The sequence below is a fragment of the Schizosaccharomyces cryophilus genome (assembly GCF_000004155.1).
Source record: "Schizosaccharomyces cryophilus OY26 unplaced genomic scaffold supercont4.6, whole genome shotgun sequence".
Lineage (NCBI taxonomy): Eukaryota > Fungi > Ascomycota > Schizosaccharomycetes > Schizosaccharomycetales > Schizosaccharomycetaceae > Schizosaccharomyces > Schizosaccharomyces cryophilus.
Window position 1 is genome coordinate 321,513 of NW_013185629.1, and position 21,463 is coordinate 342,975.

The window sequence follows — 21,463 nt, forward strand, 5'->3', positions numbered from 1 at the left end:
ATTCATGACTTGACTATTCAAGGTCAATTGCTCTGTTAAACCAAATTCTCAATTTTCGAAACCGAATCAAACCTTAAAGACAATGGATCAAAAGAAAAATAAAACAACTAGTCTCTTTTCTACGGGCTCTCCTTTTATTGAACAAACAAAATTTGGTGTAAGGTTGAGTCCTTCCTATAACACTAGATGGTCAGCACCATCGGACATTCTTTTTCAAAAATTTCATGGAAATATTAATGTTCCTAAGAAAATGGATGATATAATTCAATCTCTTTCTGAGTTAGATGCGAAGCTTACGGAGCTTTCAAAACTGGTATTACCGATTGGGCTTCAGACAGGAAGTGCGATTAACCTAGAGGAAATTCAAGGGCTTTTCAGAAATGATTGGGTATTGAATGACCCAAAGTATTTAAAATTCAAAGCCTTTGTTGAGAATCTGAAACAGGGTCTCTTAACTCTTCAGCACAACAAGCAAGGTACTTTGAAGGAATTATATGAAAACAATACATCAACATTTATGGCCTCCAATCAGTGCACAGCAAGAGATTCTGAAATTGATCAGCTTCAATCAGGATCGCCAAAACGCCGGTCGTTTACCTTGCTGGACGTCAATGATTTGGCTACTGCAACTTATTTACTTAGCCAGCTTTTGTTGGAATACGGTCATTTAAGTAACTGGAACCATTCTAGAGATGCCATGGTGTTTGAATCTATGTCATCTTTCGCCAGAGAAATTGATAAATTTCGTAAATCTATCAACTATAGCATCATTCACACGAAGGAAAGATATCTAACTCTGGAAGTCGAAAATTCTCAAAGGAGTAAAGAAATGAATGTTGTTAAAGAATCTCTTCTTCAGAATGAAAAAACGCTTGCTGCCAAAGAAAAAAGATTAAAGGATCGTCAACTTGAGATGCGGGCTCTTCAGCGAAAGATTGAGAGCTTAAGAAGCTTAAACTGGGGCCTAACTGCTAGGGTGAACCAACTGACGAAAGAATCCCAAGAACATCAACAGTCTTCCGAAGTTCTTCTGAGAAACTACGATACTCTAAAAGAAGAATCAAATCAGCAATTAAAGGACAAGGAAATAGAGAGCATGAAATTGACAGAGCTGGAAGCCTTGGTAAGGAGTTTAGAAGACGAGAAAGCAAGCAATTTAAAAGAGGAGAATGAGCTTCGAGAGACAATAATTCAACAAGAGAAGGATATGCAACAGCTAAAGAACTCACTTAACTATGAAAAGGATTCGAAAGCGTGTTTAGCTATGCAGTTAGAACAACTTCATTTACAAATTTCCCAACTAAACAAAGATATTAGCCTTAAAAACGACGATCTTTCAACTGCGAATATGTCTTTGAAATCAAAAAATCGCGATATTGATGGTATAAAGGAAGAACTGACCAAGCAAAAAGCTGACTATATTTTTCAAGTAAATGCAAATAAGCAAAGATATGATCTCCTGCATGAAAGTTTCCAAAAGGAAAGTCAGGAGAAGGCTGACCTGGATCTTCAGAACCAGTCTTTGCATAATGAAATTATTCTTCTTCAAACTGAAATTGAACAGCGCGACTTTGAAATTTCAAAATTGAATGAGCTATTGAATAGGGATGAAACACGAAGGGATGAAACCAATGAGAAACTAAACCGCATGTGTCGAGAAAAAACTGATTTAGTATCTAAATTGCAACTCCAGAAACATACCTACGAACTTCATAAGGAGAAGTATGAAAAAGTCTTAAGAGATCTGAATAATAAAACTCAAGCTGAAATTGAATTTAAAAAAGAAAAGAGCCGTTTGGTCTCCGAATTGGCTTGGATTAAATCAGAGAAGGAAACAATGACTTCCGAAATTGCTGAGAGTACGAAGAAGTTAGGAAGGTTCCAGGAGCAAACTAAGGAACTCGAAATTGAGCTTTCAAAGTTGCAGTCCAACCATCAGGAAGTACTCTTTAAGTATAATACACTAATGAATTCATCAGAGGCAATGAAAGAACAAATCAAGGATCAGTCAGTGTTTCAAAGAGAAATTGAGAATTTTAACCAGCAAAAAGACACCCTTCAACGATTTTTACTTTTTTCAGCTCAATGCTTTGAATTGGATACCAATGCGGATGTGAATGAGTTTTTCAGAGATCTCAAATCTGGCATGAAATGTTTCCAGTTACTATTTAACATGTATAAAAGGTTATGTAAACAATGTGATCTTCCTTTTATAATGAGTACCAAGCAGTTGAACGAGAAAGAATTGACTAAAGACATACGGATGTTGTCAGCAAAAGTTAGCACTTTACGGGAGTTGTATGTTCAAAAATCCAAAGAAGTAAAGAAATATGATCTAGCGCTAAAAGCTTTCATTGATGAAAAGGCCTTGTTGGCTAACAATGCAACTACAAGCATGGAGTCTCCATTACAAGGAATGGAAAATAAAATCACAAATCATGAAAGTCGAGTAAGTCAGTTGATTAAAAGCTTTGATACCCCTCGAACTTCCCCTATCAAACAGTCCTCGTTAGAATCGATGCTTAAATCACCTCCATCGTATGAAGAATCAACAAAAGCTCAAATTGAGCAGTCCTCAAAGGACCTTAGACGGGGTTCTGTCGCAATTAATCAGACATTATTGAGGGAAAACAAGTTTTTGAGGATTTTGGTTGATCGCCTTAATAAACTTACCGGAAACACTCCATATGCTGATACAGAAATGCATACGGGAGTTGAATGTTTGACATATAAATCACTGGAAGCAGCCTTCGAAACACTTTCCGATAGTAAACGATCCCTCCTAGTTGATTTGGCGGAAACAAAAAACCAACTGCAAGAAGTAAACAAAAGGTATCGAGATTTAAGCCTAGTTTTAGACGATGAATTTCCTCCCAAAGTGGAACGCATCCTGGATAACTTCTCTCCACATGGTGAGCAAATCAGCAGTGAAATTCTAGTTCGAAAGTGTCAAGAACAGCTTTTAGAAGAGCTACGCAACGTTCGTAGCTTGGAGAAGTTGTTAACTGAAGAAAGATTAAAATCTAATGAACTTTCTATTCACCTGCAAAGGCAACACGAAGAATTAGAAGTCTATAAATGTAAAGGAAAGGTGGAGTAGAACGTACTACACTATCTCTACTTTATGGAAACATTGGCAGTGTTTTCGTCCAGTCGTTTAGAGATAAATAACATATATGTCATTAATTTTTTTCGATAACAACATAACATGCATGTATTTAGATATATTCTTTATTTTTCAAGAGCGATTATCCTTCATCTTGAAGAGATTTCTTACGGAACCATTTGTTTACCACTGCACTTCGCTATGTCTCATTAGAGTATTTAATGAATCAAAGCTTCGTCGTTATCGTATAAGTCTAACCCAAACAAAACATCTACATTTGACATTTACACATCTCCAGATAGATTTATATAGATGAGTAAAGCAGTAGATCTTAATGTTTTGCGTCAAAAAGCCTTAGAATCCGCAAGAAAACAGTCCGAAGAGGAGTCAGATAAAGAGGATGGAGAAATAAGTGAAGACACAACCGAGTCTAATAACAATGGTATGTGCTATTTCTGAGATGGGACGTAATGTAGAGGATCCAAGCTATGTTTCGTTATTCATTTTCCCTTGACGTATATTTTCTTATAGAAGGGAGTTATCGTGAGGTATCCGCGATCTCCGTAGTCTTCATTGAAAGCCCTATAAAAGACATTCAGTTGTTTAACCAGTTTAGTCCCAGTTCCTCCTTTATTATATCCGAATTCTGCCCCACCACAGCCTCCAGTAGACCGGTATGTTTGTATAATAAAAAATAAAATAAGAGCAAAGCATTCGATACCTTGACTGGCGTGTTTGTTTGCTTTGTGATTTAACGCGATCGAATACAATTACTAATGGCTTCAGGTTTACACCCACAAATACATTTCCTTTTCCATTTGCACCGCCTTTTATGCTTCCTTCAGCATTCTTCCTTGGATCACAACCTGCACCGCTCGCGCCTTCGAAAGAAGCTCAAGAGAAAATGAAGCCGCGTCGGTCATCCAAGCCAAACAACGAGACATCCTTTACGAGTGGTCGCAAGTCTAGTCTTGTTAGAAACAAGACTCCTCGCATAGAAAAGTCATTGGAATCCCGCCCGATTCCAAACCGGAAAGACTCCAGCAGTATATTATCTGAAAGACATGATGAAAATAAAGTGGTAAGGGTTGAAACCGATACTGGTTTATCTGACGGTTTACAAACATCCTCAAAACAAATTGAGGCGGAAAATGCGATCAATCAGTTAGTTGGTTTTGGTGTTAAATACAATGATTTTGTTGCTGAAGGCATTCATCCTTCTGTTGTACGAAGCCTTTTCTCTAAATTAGGCATCGAGCTTCCTTCTATCACCGTGCCTCCCTCTGCGGCAACTTCTGAAAAGACCGATAAGCCCTCTGGTGTAAAGCAACCTCGAAAGTTGGACTTGTCTTCAGATGATTCAGCGATTCTTCCTGGTGATAGCGGGACACCAACGATACTTCCTCAAAGAAAGCGTCTAAAACCATCGCCTCGTCCTATTGTAGACGAATGGTTAAATTCATCAAAGCCATTTGGAATTTCAAGCCCTCATATCGTTATTGAGCTTGATTCTGAAGATGAGCTGGCATATGAAAACGACAGCTCCTCAACATCTGAAGTATCGATTTCGACAGACCAAACAAATTCTTCTCGATTAGATTCTCTTGCTTTGTTGCGTAAAAAGGAAGATGAAATTCGAAAAATGACCGAGATGATTATGAAGTTGGAATCTTCGAAGAAAGCGACAAAAACTACAAATGTTAAGGAAACACTACCTTCGGATATCAGAAAAGACACTGATCAGAATGGTTTATCTTCCAAGTTAACTGCCAATACTTTAGATAATAGCGGAGCGAAACGTCTGACCCCTGATCCAGAGTCAAGTTCTTTATCAGAGGTTGGGGGCCCAGTTACCGTCTCAGAAAGTCACAACGTTGAAGAAGAATATGCTCCTTGGCTTAAAAGTGTAGATGAAACTGAAATTTCAACGAAGTTACAGTCACAGCCAGCAGAGAATCAATCGTTAGTGGATCAGAAGGATGAGCTGGCTAAAATTAATAAGCTTATTGAGGAAGAAGAAAATGACCTAAGTAAATACCAAGCAATTGTGAATTCAAAGAAAGAAACTTTAACAAAGCTGTATTTCAGAAAAAAGGAAATGCTTTCTAAGGTTGGAGTTGAACTTTCCTCGTTGCTGCATTCTGAGTCTACTAAAGGCGATGTTTCTATTGACAAAGACAAGATGCAAAATAACACTAATATTAGCGAGAATAAATTAAACGTGAATGGTACTAGTATGGAGTCTAAAGAAAGTTCTCCACTAGTCGAGACTATTCGCGTACCACCGGTTGACTACATTTCTCCTTTGTATAGATTTAAGGCTTTTCGTTTTAACAGCCAATTTTTGGAAAAGGTTCCGGCTGGTTTTCGGTCTATAATGTATAGCAATAAGGCTGACCCAATGAGGATAATGTGCAAATATGAAACTACAGGAGGAGTTTGCAATGACGAGCAGTGTGAGGCATTCCATTTTCGGGATTTTATTATGACGGGTTATGGTACTTATTATGTTGGACTAATTACTAACTCGACGTAGATAACGAAATTATTGACGAACTGGCAAAACATAACGAGGGAACAGATGACGAAGAAAAGGAAAGCTTTAGCAAGGCTGTCCAAGATGTCGTCACTAAAGAGAAAGAGAAGGAATCCGATTTTAATACGATTTGCCAGGCGATCGTTGATACGCATAATCGATGGAAAGCAGAACGACTAACGATTCCCATTGCCAAAGTTTCGATTTGAGTTTCTATTGTCTATCATTAAACATTTCAAATTGCACGATGACTAAACACTTTCTGTATGCTATGCGTTTGTTATAAGTCTACTGGACACGAGCGCTTAAAACCTCCTGCATACTATGAAGATACATAATTATTTTAGTGTAATATTACTTAATATCTTAGGGTAATTTTTGGTTAGTTGAAAAGAACATTGTTCTGAAGTCGAAAATGACTTGTTAAGTTCATTTTTTTTTTTCTTTTCAACATGGTTAGACTTTAAAAAAGTCGCATATACGCAGATACAGGACATAATGAGTTGTTTTATATTTAATAAAGATTATAATAATTGGTATTCGAATATTTATGACAGCGTAAAAGGGAGAGATCAAGAGTCCATATGTATAATGAGATCATTAGTATATTTTCCAAAGAGAGATTCGAGAATCCTTGCTGGCCAAAGCGATGATATTAGAGTTTGAGTAGAAGGATAAAGAATTGATGGTAGAAGAATGGTATTTTAAAACAGCTAGAGGAAGGAGGCTTTTACAGCTGTATATACGACTGCGACCATCCCAACCTGCGGTAGCAATAATTTGATCATCCTGGCGAACTTGCAAACATTGTTGACCACAATGCTTTGACCGTGTTACTTTGGGCTCACTTTGAAGAGAGTGGTTTATTAATGTAGAGTGCAGTACGATCCGATCGTCTGCACTAGAAGAATATAATGCATTGGCAAGTTTATTATACTTCACTGACAATACTGGTTGAGAATGAGATTTTTCAAAATAGCTCATCTCCCAAACGTCTTGATAATTGAGACAGACGTTCCGCGCATTGCTTAAATTGCATTGAAACTGAGCTACATGGCCACTTTCGTAACCAGCAGCCAGCAAAAGATGCTCCCCAGAGGAAATTAGAGACGTGCACATTAAAGCACCTGTCTTTTCATTATTCGTGGTGGGTCTTATTTTATTTTGAAGCCTTGTCCCATAACTGTCTTGATTCGTGTTCTCCGATAGTAAGTCTCTTGCTTCATAAATATCGATTTCATCAACATTGACGGTGTTTGAAACTGCCAAGACCTTTGCATATTTATCATAAGAAAATGAACAAAAAGTCAAAGCATTGATGTGAATGCTTGAGTAGATGGTAATTAAATCGTTGCTATTATAGGAATTCATTTGAGAGAGAGCATTCTCCTGTGATTGCCTGCGGCTCAGTTCAGACAAAGGTAGAGAAGAAGTAATACGATCAAAGTTAATTTTCCAAACGCTTAAGCGACAATCTCGACTTTGCGTACACAAAATGTCATTATCGATGACTTCCATTCCCAAAATATTTTTTGAATGAGCGTACCAAGCCTGCAAAGGGCGCATATCTAAAAGGGACCAACAAATAACAAACCCATTTTCGTCGCCTGAAAAAAGATGATTTTTCTTATCGAAAGCAACGGCAGTAACACTAGATGAGTGTCCACGTAAAACGTAAAACGGCGTAGGCACAACCATGAAAGCTTCCTCTTTTTTCTTTTCGCTTTTCAATCTATCAATCTTTCGTGTTAGTGAGAACTGTTCATTTTATGATATGTAAGAAAAAAAGTACTCTTTGATGATTTGGGTCTAAAGGGTAAGAGAACTATGCCTGGCAAGAGTTGCCGTGAAGATGTTAGTGAGACTTGAAACCTCCACGAAGTAAATTTATGTTTATTAACTACATTATATCACAAAAGGTTGATTGTTTTTGTTCTTTTTTGGAGGCGGATTCATAGGTTGATTCTCGACATCTTACAGTTTCTCTGAAAAAGTTCTTGAATACGACTTGTAATCTAGGAAAAATTAACTTGGTTGGTAATTACCTATATCTTTTTCTTGAGCGCTTGCAATTTTCATTTTCACATTGAGATACGAACAAACATGGAAACCTCATATCATTCAAAATACTCAACATTGAACCCAACCTTTGAAATGTGCTTCAAGTAAATTTGGAGAACTGACGGACATAGCTATTTTTGTTTTTAAAGAAGAAGCTGGATTACTGAATAGTTTTTTCTGTAAATCCTTTAGGAAATGCAGCATTAGTTATGGAATCCCAATTTTCATAGGGTTTAAAAAAACTTATTATGATCTTTGATACTCTGTACGAACAGAAAATATCTAGCACTATTATGTCGACATAACAAGCTTGTCATCTGTGAAGAGAATATGAAGAGATTCAAGTACCAAACATTTCGATACTTCTTATATGTTGGCATTGACGCCGAAGAATGCCAAGAGTACAGTAGATTTCCTCATTAAGTGAAATATATTGATACCCTTTCTTGTGGAAAAGACTGCTTGTTATTGAGTTGTAACAAGTCCAACTAGCTTTGAAATCCATCATACGGGAACGTATATACGCCTTCGAACAATAATGATAAGGTTCACAAAGTACAAAGTTTTCTGAGATATTTTTCTGAATAGTTCTTGTTGTCCAGAATAAATCAAGCCTCAGTAGGGAATACTGTTTACTAAAAAAGGCGCCTGATGATATGGAGAAGTTTTGGAAACTTGATTATAATTGTACTTGATCTGAATTCATATACATACTTTTATATTTTAAGAATTCTTAGAGAAACACTTCAAAGTAGTGTTTCCTTTCTGAATTCCGTTAAACATATTCATTCTGGATGAACCATAATTTATTCCGAATAACTGTTTCTCTCAACATTGGGACTTTTTTACTGCAATATGAAAAAGGTTTTTTTTTTCTGGATCCTGAAACTTTTGAACTCGTTAAGTAAACCTTTTAGCGTTCTGTTTATTTCTGTGTGTTTCTAACATTAACTACTGCCAAAACCTTTTCATTGTTGTACATTCACCCTTTTTCAACTGGTTTTCTAACAAAATTACCGCCCGTCAAGTCATTTCTTAAACTTAAGGGCCCGTTACTTGCCGAGTAACAAGGAATAGTAGAGAGGTTTCAATATATCAATCTTTTCTCGTACAAGTTTCTAAATTGCAGTACGCCAGGACATTCCTTGAGGAAAAAAGAATGCATATGTTATAAAAAGACTAGCATCCTTGGTCCTTAGCGTCCTCTTTTGGCTTAGAAGCAAAAAATGTAAATAGTAACCCTGGAATATGACAATTAATACAGGTTACGAATTGAAATAAAAAAGAGGAAAGAACAAATGTTGAGGAAGGTTAGTTTGCTGGTCTCAATTACCATTCGACAAAAGGATATGGCCAGAAAATAGATGTTGTTTCTGGCGAGCTATTTCTTCAACTATCATTAAGAATGAGAAAAGTTAACATCTTTTATAAGCCAAGTTTTCTGTTCCAGTAAATTGAAACAAAAAATGACACTAATGGCTAAACAAATCCTACGGTTGCTTTGGGTTGGGTTTAAGAATTGAAACTACTCTAAACAAAACACTTTAATAACTCGAGAACAATCTTCAACTTGTTACAAGACGTACGAAGATTAATGTTATGAAAACGAATTGATCAACCTTTCAAAGATTTTCTTCTTGTGTCTTTCATATTTCATGCTGATAGCCGTTCTTCTTACTCTTGTGCTGTCTTGGATTGCTACTACGTACCTATATTTTCATTTAAATGTTGTTTTTTCTGTCATAAAGACGAAACATTTATTTCCTTTAACTTGGGAATTCCAAAAGTACGCCAACAAGTGGGGAGAAATTAGTTGCAAATATTAAAGATTGACATATGGCTTCTGTATTATTTTCTTTAGGTTTTACGTTGTAAAGTTTAGGACTTGGCAATAGATACAGTACTCAACTGTTGTTACATAAACATGGTATAACAATAGCAAAGCAGCTTTTTCATTCAATCTAAGCTATTCATTCATAATTTAACAGAAGAGAGATTTCCATAGAAATGCGTATTTTTTCCCGTTTTTCGTTTGAATTTAATACCCATATTGGAAATGAACCCGTTTAAAGTGATGTTCCCGAAACGAAAGCAGTCTCATATAAACAAATCTTCATTGGATGCACATAAATAAGGATTGAACATTAAAAAGAGAATCATAAAACGAGCGATGAATTTACTCAGAGAAATTGTTGAAGGCAAGAACATTAGGAGTTCCTTCGGGAATTCCTTCGATTTTATCGTTCAAGGCATATTTGAGCATATACTTCTTGAGATCAGCGGGCTTGTGAGCCAAAGAAGGTTCAAGTGAAATGAAGTAAGCAGCCAAACCAGCAACATGGGGAGAGGCCATAGAAGTACCAGAAAGTAACATAGAAGCCTTGTTAGATCCAATCCAGTCAGAAAGAATAAGGGATCCAGGGGCAAAAATGTCAACGCAGGAACCATGGTTACTAAAGGAAGAAATGCCATCCGTCCAAGTCATAGAACCAACCGTCATGGCGCTACTCACACGAGAAGGAGAAGTGTTGCAAGCATCTTCAGCATCATTACCAGCAGCAACGGCGAAAAAGAGGCCACCATTGATGGCAGCGCTGACAGCAGAATCTAAAGCTTGGCTGGCGTCACCGCCAAGAGACATATTTGCAACAGAAGCAACGGAATCGTTGTCATTCTTGGATTGCTTGAAAGCAAATTCAATCCCCTTGATGATATCAGAAGTACTTCCGGTACCATCAGCACGCATTACCTTGACAGCCACGAGCTTAGCATTCTTGGAGATACCAAAGTTCTTTCCAGCAATCGTACCAGCGACATGAGTGCCGTGACCATGGTTGTCTACGTCCTTCTCGCCGTTAGGAATGGTAGCTCCCCAAGTAGCGCGGCCGCCAAAGTCCTGATGATCTACGTTGATACCAGTGTCAATTACATAAGCAGTAACGCCCTCTCCGGCGGTTTCATTGTAATTGTAGCGAGTAAAAGTAGTCAGACCCAAGCGATCACGGTGAGAAATGCGAGCAAGGCCCCAAGGAGCAAAGCGTTGCTCCGTTGTGATGTGCATGACATGATCAGGCTCGACTAAAGCAATGTCGGGGTGCTTCTTTAGTTCGTTCACAAGCCAAGGAGAGAAGCGGGCGGCATATCCCATGAAGGAATCGCCAATTTCAAAGGTATGCTTGAGGAAAAAAGTAGACACATCTTGCCAGTCAAGAGAACGTTTATGGTGCTGGTGTTGAATCCACTCATGATGGCTATTAATCTTGGCTTTGTCAACAGAGGGCTTAAACATAACAATGTAATGATCGTTGGTTACCAACGATGACCCTTCCACGTCAACGTCATGGGGGTTTTGAGCAGGATGATTAAAAGAGGGAGGTGCAATGCCATTGCCGCTGGAAACTGGGGCATGAACATTTGGAGAGAACGAGTCATCATCCATAAAGAGGCGCAAAGGATTAAACGCAGTAGAGATGCTACAAAGCTGAGCAGCAAACACAAGCCCAGCGGCAAAGGAAAGCTTCATGATACTGGTGAAGAAAAAGTTAAGGGGTCTACAAAGTAAGAATTCAAGAACGATCAAAAAACAGTAAAGAATGAACCTCAATTCCAATGAAAGAGATGTAGAATGGTTCTTTATGCAACTTACGATGAAAACAGAAAAGAACAAAGGTGAATGAATGCCTATTTTCAAAACAATGCAAGAGTCCTACGATGTGATGTGTTTTGGTTAAGTTCAGAATGTCTCCGATGTAAGCATTTATAGAGTTCCAAGGAGGAATTGTTTTGAAGCAATCTTGACGTAGACAATATTGTAGTTTTCAATTTTTCTTTCTTTTCTTTATATTCTCTATTTTATTTTCCAAAACCAGCTAAAACGGATCTTGACCTCGAGAACTGATCTTTTTGGTTTCATGTAAACAAACAGACAAACAGACAAAGCCAGGAAGCAGACGAGAAATTCCCAAGCCAAAGCAAAATTAGGATTGAAAAAGAAAAGAGAAAGGAAAAGAAAAGAATCATGGCAGAAATAACCTTACTCAATTACTATCTTTTTGAACGCTTCAAGTGTAAACATTCTTGTTTTATATCCAAGCTTGCTTTCTTTTCCATTCCTTTAAATTCTGAGTCGAGTTTCGTTTTCGTCGCAGTTTTTCTTAATTAGTTTACTTTTCTTTTTGAATTAAGCTATACTTTCGACTCAAATTTCTCTCGCTTCAATCTTTTCTTTCTTTCTTGCTTTCTTTGTTTACTTGTGAAATATCGTCGATTTTCCTATCAGAACACAATACGTAAGTAGCCTTTATTCATAGTGGCGGCTCGTACTTTAGATAAAGGCACCTTTAACGATAAGAAAAGAACCAAGGGACTCTCTCTCTGACTAGAGCCAAATAGTTGTCTTCAGACAAAAGTTGATATTCCAATTTAAAAAGACACAGTAAAGTGTACACGCTTAATTTTAGTTGTAGAAGAGTTGATTCATTGTCTTACTAGCTTTAACCTTTTTCTGGTTTATAATTTTAATTTTTCATTTTTCATCCAATTTCTATTGTTTTTCTCCTTTCGGCTTATAACGATTTCCTTTGATTTTCGTTTCTTCTCTTACTTCTGTTTCGCTAGTCTTTTTGGAGTTGTTTTTTTATAATGTCAGAACAGAATCCTCCAGGTACATATCCCAACAAGGCAGCCGCTACAACGCTTGCCGTCATTGGCACCGTTTGCTGGTGTGTCCAATTAATTCCCCAAGTCATCAAAAATTATCGTGGAAAATCCACCGCTGGTCTTGATACTTTGTTCATTTTTAGCTGGGTGATCGCCTCAATTCCTCTTGCTGTTTATAACCTGGTCCAAGACCTTAACATCGCTCTTAAAATTCAGCCTGAACTCTTTCAACTACTATCTTTGGTCACCTTTTTCCAATGTCTACTATACGGTGAAGGTTGGTCGGCCCGAAAATCTCTTCTCGTCGTTGGCCTATTTGGTGCTCTTTCTGCCGGTTTGCAGGCCATGCTCATTCTTACCGTCCAACTGGGCATTCGTCGTCATGTCGAATGGCCTGTCACGTTAATGGGCGTTTTATCCACAATCCTTGTCAACATTGGCTTTCTTCCTCAATATATCCAAATTTTCCGCATGAAAGCTGTCCAGGGAATTTCATATATCTTTTTGACCATTGATTCTATCGGTGCTCTCTTTTCTTTCATTTCATTACCGTTTGATCGATGGGATGTGCTTGCTGCCATCGATTATGGTCTCGTCTTCGTTTTAGAGATGGGTCTCTTTGCCTTGGTCTTAATCTTTAATGTTTTGCTTCGAAAGAAACCTGAAACCTACAGTGAAAATGAAGACGCTCAAACTGGAGACGATGAAGAAGAAGAGTCAAAGCCGACAATTCTTATTCGAAATCCTAGCTCCAAATCTGGTTACACCGTCAATCCCGAAGAAAAATCAATTTATATTCCTTAAATAACCTTTTTATGTTCAGCTTACGGGGTAATTACAAGTCCATGATCCTCTCGACTTGCTCATTCGCTATATTCCGTTATTCGTGATCAGAACCATGACAAGACTGATCTATGTCTTTGTGAATTCTGATTCCTTTTAATTATTATTCCCCTTTCGCTTTTGAATTTCGTTTTATTTATTGTCTTTTGAGTTTATTTACTATGTATTAAGGCTTTTATCGGTGGCTAAATAAAAGTATTTTATGGTACTAATTCAGCAAAGTGAAATGTAGCTTTTCGATTAGAATTTAGGATTTGCTTTTCATTTTATGTACGAGTGACTTTTTATACTAATGATTGCTTAAGTCGATCTTCAATCAAAGACCAGTTGATACTTTGAAACCATGTATCAATGTACTGCTCGCGTTGAAAGAGACCAAAGTCTGTAAAGTAAGCATGATCCCAAAGACACAGATTTAAAAGTGGAACATGGGAATAATTGCGCGGTCTAGTACTGTGATCAGGAACAGAAGGAACGAGATGTGGATCATTGGATTGCCATCTTGTCCACAGAAAAGGAGTTCCTGCTTGAAATGTTCGAATCACCTGTAGTCTGTTATAGTCATCTAAAACCACCCAAATCCATGCGGCACCGAATGTATTGGAAGCAAGTTGCTTTATTTTTGACAGCAAGTCCTCTTTTGACTCAAAATTTTCAAGTACCACTTGTTGAATAACAGGATTACTTTCAAATTGGGTCTTTGAGTCTTCTTTAGCCTTTTCAGCTCCTATTAAGGACTCAAAAAAGAAATGATTGTTGTATGCTTGACTTGCAAACTGGAACGTAGCTGCATGTTCTGGAAGTACAGCCGTTTGAAAGATAATGTTAAAAATAGAATGATCCTCAAGCTCGGTTCCTTTCACTCGATCATTCAAACTCTTTACGACAAGTCCCTGATGCTCATCCCAAGCGACCTTCACTCCACGATCGCTAAATAGTGGGTTTAGTTTTCTCTCAGGGATCTCAGGAACCGTATGATAGCATCTGAAACGATTCCTCTCTATTCTGCTAGGTATGCTCTTGCAACATTGCAAAAAAAACGAATGTGGACTTTGGCAACGAACGCCGTGAAATGCTGAAGGGATTCTCAAGAAATTCATCGAAAATTATTTAAAGAATAGAAATGCTACTATAGGAAACTAAAAAATGGGGGAATTAATCATTACTTTACCAAACCTCTAAATTCAATGGTGACTGAAAATGCAAGCTTCCGGTAAGCGGTTCTCTCCAGCAAACGTCAGTTCGACATTTAAAGGGAAGATAATTTCCATAATTTTTTGCTTTGAATAAAACTTATTTTTATTTCTAAAAGGAATAATCTTTGTTTACGCTTCTATCAACCACTTTTTTCTTCATGTACATTTACGTACAATAGCTACTCACATAGCATTGTCTGACACATTACTGGGATAAACTTACTAGTTACATTCATTAAAAGTATATTTCATTCCAAAAAGTCATCATAAATTCATGTCGGAACGCAATTCCAGTAGAAAAAGTAAACTTCGTTAAATCATAAGGTAACCGACAGCCTTCCGTTCACAAAATCATAATCAAAGAGATAAATAGTGCAGCAATTATACTGTTAACACTTTGCTTATGTTCTGGTGCCTTGGAGACTTGAGCATCCTCTGTGTCTGGTGAAGGCGAAGCAAAAGACAAAGAGGAATCTGAAGCTGGAGTAGCAGCGTCTGTATTAATACCTTTGTAAAATCTGTCTTCTGTAGGAATGCTAGGAGAAGGACAGATACCAAGCTCATAAGCCTTATATTCTGGATACAGAATCATAGGATCACCATTGCGGATAATAAAAACTTGACGGTTGTCTTCCACGGGAACAGTCTTGCAAGTGATAATGTCAATCCATTTGTGTTCAAGGCTAGAAACAGTATAGTGAAAACGAATATAAAAGGATCCCAGGTTATTAACTACGGTGATTACGTCTCCACGCTGGAGCAACATTACTCTGTGATCTACAATGCTTATATCGGACTGAGAGCTTAAGAAAGCGTCTCCATCTTCACTGTTGATCATAGCATTGCGGAAGTTGTTGATTACCGAGGTAAAGTAATAATAAGGATTTCTCCTAGGGAAGCCTTTCTCCCAAAAAGCTGGGCGATTATAAGGCTCAACACTACCTCTCAAAGCAAGTTCTTGACCATAATACATAATAGGAATTCCGTCACCCATAAGAACAAAAGCGATCGCGTTCTTGAGAGCAGCGGGATCACTGGTGACGGATGCCATCCTTGATAAGTCATGGCTTTCAACAAAATTTCCCAAAGTTAAAGGGTCACGACAAAGTCCACGTATGTCAGTCATCACATCAGCCAAATCGACGATTCCATCAAGATTGCTAGAAAGGAAAGCTCTTCTGGCCGCATCCTCGGCTGGAAAATTCATTAATCCTTCAATTGAGTTTTGCCAATCGCAAATTTCAACTGGATTATAAGACCACAATTCAGTCATGCAAAAGACTCCAGCAGCCTTGCAAAATTCTGACACAAATTCCTTGGGAAGATGTTTTGCTGAATCAATGCGAATTCCATCTACCTTAAAGGCTTTTACGAATGAATGGATGTATTCTTTTAGTGTTTCCTTGACCGAAATCAAGTCCGTATTAATGTCAGGCAAGCTGGAATTTTTGCACGGGATCATGCACTTCTCGTAACTTACCTTTTCATCATCAATAACGGGGCAGGGCTCGTGGTAATACTTTGCTTCGTCGAAAGGATAGTATTGCGAGTAGTCTGTTTCATTCGTCCATTGAGGACCCATGTGATTAATTACTACATCAACCATCAAGTGCATGCCACGCATATGGAGTGCATGGGAAAGCTCTCTCAATTCTTTCTCAGTACCGAAATGAGGATTAAGACGATAGTAGTTTTTGGGCCAATATCCATGGTAAGCTTCACCAAGCCCTGATTTCTCAGGAATCTCGACCTGTTGAACGACAGGAGAAATCCAAATTGCTGTGAAGCCCAGCTCCTGAATATAGTCAAGATGATCTGCTATTCCACGCCAGTCTCCTCCACAATGCTTTTCCAAATGAATGTTGCAGTGAGGAACCAAGTTGCTTGGTGCAAATCGATCAGTCAAAACAGAGTAAATGGATTGCTTTTTCCAGTCTTCAGCACCTAGTGCTAGGACCGGGGACACAACACCCGACATGAGTCCGATTGACAATCCAAAATTCTTTAATGACAACTTCATCTTTGTCGAGTGAGTGGACCGGTGAAGATTATTTCCTACCGAGCGCCCTTATATGCCTATTTTTGTCAACTGTAAACAAATACAGCGACCGGTATATCAGACACAATGCGTAAACAAACAACCATAGTAATAATAGAAACATTAAAAAAAGTATTTATACGAGTATTACGAGTCCAAGACTATCGGAGGCCATCCGAAAGCTGAATTCATAGATTGTTGACCATCAAACGTAAACCCTTCAAAGAGATGTTATGGCGTCCTTGTTTTAAATAGGAACTTAACCAGTTGGTATTTATATAAGAGATGCAATTATGAAAAAGCTGCGGGTGATAAACCTCATCCATGCATAGGTCTTTTCTCTTTGGAAGTAGTATTTCCTCGTACAGTAACGGTAGAAAGCGAGAAATATAATATTTAATAATGAAAATGGTTTTATTCCTTTTTCAGCAATATATATTCCAAAATACACGTTCATAAAGGCTGAAAGCGCTTCCAGCTCTTCTGGCGATTTCAGCAATATCCACTTACTGTACGCACCACAGCAATGAAACAAATTGTGTCGAACAAGACCGATTCTTGATTTAAAATAATTGAAGGCTGGTTAATATAAAAGTTTGTGCTTTCCAATTTGTCGATACTGAAGCAATTACCTATTAATTAATAATTTCTGAATGGTAGGAATGTATAGACAACGGATCCCTTGGTAAGCTCAAGAACATATTCGATTTTGACCCAGTTGCTCATTTATTCCTTAGGATTGATTACCTTGGTCTATTCGCTGCGTATATCGGCGTTTACGCCGAATTGATTATTCGTGTATTTATTTACTTGATCCCAGATCAAATTCGAGAATGGGGACGAAAAAGGGTTATTCGTATTTACCATTATTATATTAGTACAAAAACAACTGAAGGAATGACTGATGCAGTTCAAAAATGCAGAAATATATACGAAATTTGTGAGGCTTTTGGCTACAAAGCCGAGGAGCACCTCTTACGCACCGAAGATAATTTTGTCCTTTGTCTGCACAGAATAACACATCCTTCCAAAAAACAAACGAAAAAGCGAGGAGTTGTTTACTGTCATCATGGGCTCATGACGAACTCTGAGCTTTGGGTGGCAGTCAACGAACCAGAACGAAATCTTCCTTTTGTTATGGTCGACAATGGCTATGATGTTTGGGTAAGCTAATTTGCAAAGTGAGGAAAGGATTTTCAAGTCAAGAATATACCTCCTTTCATCAAGACAAAGCAATCTTTAAATTTGAAACGACTGTATTTTACTAACATCCTTTAGCTTGGCAATAATAGAGGAAACAAGTATAGCAGGAAACATGTTGTGTACAAACCGAAGGACGAAGAATTCTGGAATTTCTCCCTAGATGACATGGCCATGTTTGACATTCCTAATACAGTAGACTATATACTTCATGAGACTGGAGAGAAGGAACTTAGCTATATTGGATTCTCTCAAGGAACCGCTCAAGCATTTGCTTCATTAAGTATAAACAATTCCCTAAACGACAAAGTCAAAATCTTCATCGCCCTAGCTCCTGCCTTCACTCCGAAGGGATTTTCGAATCATCTGGTTGACTATCTAGTTAAAGCAAATCCAAAAATAATGTATAATCTATTTGGCATGCGATGTCTTTTACCTTCTGTGGCTTTTTGGCAAAATATTTGTTGTATGTGGATTCTCTTCTTTTTTGTATCTCTATTTCTAACACTATGCAGATCCTCCTATCTTTGTAAAAATTGTGGACTTCTTTCTCAAATTACTCTTCGACTGGGACTTAAAGAATATCTCACCAAACCAAAAACTATGTGGTTACGCTCATTTATATTCTTTCTCTAGTGTCAAAAGTTGTGTTCACTGGCTTCAGATTATCAGAAATTGCACATTTCAGTTATACGATGATGATTTGGCACTCATTACTGGCTTTACTTCACGCCATTATCAAGTGCCTTTATTCCCGACAAGCAATATCAAATGCCCTATTTTATTACTATGGGGAGGAAAAGATACTCTTATTAATATGGAATATATGCAATCTGCCTTACCACCTCAGGCACAGGAAATAGAGGTATGCTATATGACCATTAATGATCTACATGAACTAACAACTTTAGATTGAGCATTATGAGCACTTGGACTTCCTTTGGGCAAATGATTTGAAGGAACAAGTTATTCCAAAGGTTCTCAAGGCACTGGCTGATTAAACCACTTGACACTACTCAATGGTGCTATTTAAGTAATTATGAATATATTTATTTACAAACCAATACACACTATAATCCATAAATCTTTGCGACAAATATCTTTCTATATTAGCTTTCGTAAACAGCATATTGTACACCTGTTTTATCTTCTTGTTGAGCTCGACTCCAGGATATAATGAACCGTTTTCCACTTTCACTTGGTTGAGTAAAGGCAATTTCCTTGTTGGAAATCTTATATCCATAAATAAAATGAGATGTCGCGCAATCTAACAGTGCGCGAGCAATTCCTTGTTTCCGACGTGATGGAGTAACCCAAATCCTTGATACTCCGAGAATAAATCCATGTTTTAATTTGTTCTCTTTGATGTACACAGCGGATGAGAAAAAAGTTTTTTCATCTTCTTTTTCACTGATCACATATGCGGACTTTATACGCTCAGCTAATAAAAGCCCGATACATTTTTTCCCAGACATAAATAAGAAAATGGAATATTTATCAATTCCGATAGTTTCCATGGGTTCACCGGAAAGTTCTTCATTAACAAAGTTTACTGCGTCCTCAGCTTTCTTCTGGTCCAACAATGCACTTTCGGCAGTAACCATGTAGATTGAGTCACCATTTACAGAGTAGCTAAGTCTCTTAATCGGCTCTGCTTGCATATTTAGATCAATACCACCTAGTGTACGAGAATGAAAACGCGAATGCAAATCCACATCTTCTTCAGTTGCTTTATTGTACTCCATGAGACATTCTGAACATGTGACAGTAGTTGACCCCAGGTCCAAATGCAATTGAGTAGCACTCGAAGAATTTGAAGAGTTATTGGGACTGGTCTTTTTACGCAATGTAGATGGCGTGTTTTGGTTTGCAGTAAAAAAAGCATCAAGGAAGGCTTTTTTTGGCGATGGACTATCCATAGGCGCAATAAAATGTTTATTACCAGTTTTTCGTCCATATGTCCTGCTTTTTGCAGAATTTGCCGGCTTGTCTGCACCAGCAGAAGATGTCTGTCGTTCGAATAATCTTTCATTGCGTGATAGATTAATAGCAAAGTGATAGTCATCATGCTCTCTCTTCTGAGAAAAAGAAATATTATGTCCACATTCTTTACACGTATATGACTTTTGCGCAACAGAACTTGAATTTTCCGAAATATCCTTAAACATTCCAAAAACGCTCCTTTCCTTATTAGGAGATACTTCTTCTGGCATTTCTTCAGTTAGACATTGCGAAGGAGGTGTACTGTTTGCATCCAGATGAATCTTCGAGCTGTCATCTAACATAGGGATCGGCTTTGGAGTGACTTTGTTGCTAGGACGTAAAAAAGATTCTATACCCCTCGAGCTCTTATCATTTTCTACTATGTTCTGAAAACTCACTGATAGATGGGAGATTGGATATACATCGTACTCATCTTGAAGTTGCCGAAGAAGCTTAAGGCAGTGATTCGCAATATAATCCACAGTAATATCGGCATCCAAAGGGATCTGGGTTGAACGTGATTTACGAAGAAAGCCAGTGAGAGCATGAAGACACAAAGTCTTAGGTCTTCGAAGACCTTCTAATTCCAAAAACCTAGAATGTAAATCGGAGCCAAACACACGAAACCAATTAGTAACTGCATTTTCATCCTTCAGTTTATTGTGACTGAAATTTTTTGCAGAAAGCATAGATTTTATTTGTATTTGGGTTGTAATTTCTGTATCATCAAGGCCATGACACATGTTCCACACAAGCCTACCGTTCACCTGTCCAAGCTTACCCATAATATCATCAAGCTGCATAGACCATACATCAGAAATAGAGTCTGTCCCAAGTATCCGAACCACTTCTTCGCCAAATTTACCGCCCAACATTCTTATATCAGTTATGCTCAGCGATCCAAGATAATCCTTTATACCACTGCGACATAAAACTGCTTGTTTATTCGGTTTGTTTCGAGAACTAACGAGCTTTGCAAGCATTGGATTAAATGAGACGCCAGCAGAACATGTATAATGTAGCGATTTGTAAATATCGTCCCGGATTTCTTTCACTATTCGCGCTGCATAATAAAGGAAGACATCATCCCAGTCCTGTTCATATTCTCCATTAGTATCACCTTCTCGTCTATCAATCAACAATCCATAATCCTGAGTCCACAGGAGCACCGGAGCAGCTGGAAGGGGTGTTTCCAAGTTTTCTGGCGATGTCTTTAAAAAAGGGTAGTCCTCCAAAATAAGTCTTTTCACTTCAGCCGTGAGTTCAATAAAACATTCATCAATACTAGCCTTCTTCACGATAGGTGCATGCTTTTTTATGATGTTTAAAATTTTGACACTTTCATGTCTATATGGATCTAAGCAAGCCTTAAAGTTACTCGGATCCGGATTTTCGTGATACTTGGCTTCTGTATCGCCCGCCTTCCAAGTTTTCACGTGTGCAACTTGAAGTTCAGGACACTTTTTCTTGGCTTCTGTGATGGTTTCATGTCTTGAGACATTTGCTGCACGAGCTGGATAATTGACAGCAATAAGGCCTTGCCATTGTTGAACAGCAAAAGGAGTAGATGGACTAATTCCTAATCTCACAATTTCCACTTGAGCATAAAATGCATCCTGATCGATATGAGCTACTACCCTCAATGGGCAACTTCGAGACGCAGGTTTATCACAGTACTCCAAATCTCTCCAACAAAACTTGCTTTTCCTACTTTCCATTCAGTTCATTACTTTTACTAGACTTAGAAACGTATAGAAAACGAGTGTATAATGTTCCTGAATACTAGAACAATTTTCATTGAAAGAACAGTGGTGGGAATAGGATAGGCCACCGAATACCAT

At 37.9% G+C, this 21,463-nt stretch overlaps 9 protein-coding genes across 9 annotated transcripts; 4 read left to right on the forward strand and 5 right to left on the reverse strand.

Moving 5' to 3' along the window:
- Positions 1–82: 82 nt before the first annotated feature.
- Positions 83–3,100, forward strand: SPOG_01015 (uncharacterized protein; the record flags this gene model as incomplete). Its single annotated transcript, XM_013169286.1, has 1 exon — positions 83–3,100. One exon carries the CDS (start codon positions 83–85, stop codon positions 3,098–3,100), a length of 3,018 nt encoding a protein of 1,005 aa, XP_013024740.1.
- A 267-nt stretch (positions 3,101–3,367) lies between these two features.
- SPOG_01016 (uncharacterized protein) lies at positions 3,368–6,187 on the forward strand. Its single transcript, XM_013169287.1, has 4 exons — positions 3,368–3,548; positions 3,723–3,780; positions 3,893–5,598; positions 5,643–6,187. The coding sequence occupies exons 1-4, from the start codon at positions 3,419–3,421 to the stop codon at positions 5,849–5,851; spliced, it is 2,103 nt and encodes a 700-aa protein (XP_013024741.1). The 5' UTR covers positions 3,368–3,418; the 3' UTR covers positions 5,852–6,187.
- Positions 6,188–6,242: 55 nt separating this feature from the next.
- On the reverse strand, positions 6,243–8,590 carry SPOG_01017 (astra associated protein 1 A; the record flags this gene model as incomplete). The annotated part of the gene is made up of 3 exons (XM_013169288.1): positions 7,688–8,590; positions 7,621–7,657; positions 6,243–7,374 (listed from the first exon to the last, which is right to left on the reverse strand). Exons 1-3 carry the CDS (start codon positions 7,719–7,721, stop codon positions 6,243–6,245), a joined length of 1,203 nt encoding a protein of 400 aa, XP_013024742.1. The 5' UTR covers positions 7,722–8,590.
- Positions 8,591–9,544: 954 nt separating this feature from the next.
- Positions 9,545–12,214, reverse strand: SPOG_01018 (serine protease Psp3). Its single transcript, XM_013169289.1, has 2 exons — positions 11,350–12,214; positions 9,545–11,254 (listed from the first exon to the last, which is right to left on the reverse strand). Exon 2 carries the CDS (start codon positions 11,224–11,226, stop codon positions 9,880–9,882), a length of 1,347 nt encoding a protein of 448 aa, XP_013024743.1. The 5' UTR covers positions 11,227–11,254; positions 11,350–12,214; the 3' UTR covers positions 9,545–9,879.
- On the forward strand, positions 11,549–13,535 carry SPOG_01019 (PQ loop protein). The gene has a single exon (XM_013169290.1). The coding sequence runs from the start codon at positions 12,345–12,347 to the stop codon at positions 13,164–13,166; it is 822 nt and encodes a 273-aa protein (XP_013024744.1). The 5' UTR covers positions 11,549–12,344; the 3' UTR covers positions 13,167–13,535.
- Positions 13,373–14,416, reverse strand: SPOG_01020 (ribosomal protein subunit S26). The gene has a single exon (XM_013169291.1). It carries the CDS (start codon positions 14,303–14,305, stop codon positions 13,490–13,492), a length of 816 nt encoding a protein of 271 aa, XP_013024745.1. The 5' UTR covers positions 14,306–14,416; the 3' UTR covers positions 13,373–13,489.
- A 196-nt stretch (positions 14,417–14,612) lies between these two features.
- SPOG_01021 (alpha-amylase Aah4) lies at positions 14,613–16,918 on the reverse strand. Its single transcript, XM_013169292.1, has one exon. It carries the CDS (start codon positions 16,419–16,421, stop codon positions 14,745–14,747), a length of 1,677 nt encoding a protein of 558 aa, XP_013024746.1. The 5' UTR covers positions 16,422–16,918; the 3' UTR covers positions 14,613–14,744.
- Positions 16,919–16,934: 16 nt separating this feature from the next.
- Positions 16,935–18,763, forward strand: SPOG_01022 (triglyceride lipase-cholesterol esterase). Its single transcript, XM_013169293.1, has 5 exons — positions 16,935–17,124; positions 17,177–17,603; positions 17,718–18,105; positions 18,155–18,504; positions 18,551–18,763. Exons 1-5 carry the CDS (start codon positions 17,093–17,095, stop codon positions 18,638–18,640), a joined length of 1,287 nt encoding a protein of 428 aa, XP_013024747.1. The 5' UTR covers positions 16,935–17,092; the 3' UTR covers positions 18,641–18,763.
- On the reverse strand, positions 18,673–21,444 carry SPOG_01023 (sister chromatid cohesion protein/DNA polymerase eta Eso1). Its single transcript, XM_013169294.1, has one exon. The coding sequence runs from the start codon at positions 21,338–21,340 to the stop codon at positions 18,749–18,751; it is 2,592 nt and encodes an 863-aa protein (XP_013024748.1). The 5' UTR covers positions 21,341–21,444; the 3' UTR covers positions 18,673–18,748.
- Positions 21,445–21,463: the final 19 nt, after the last annotated feature.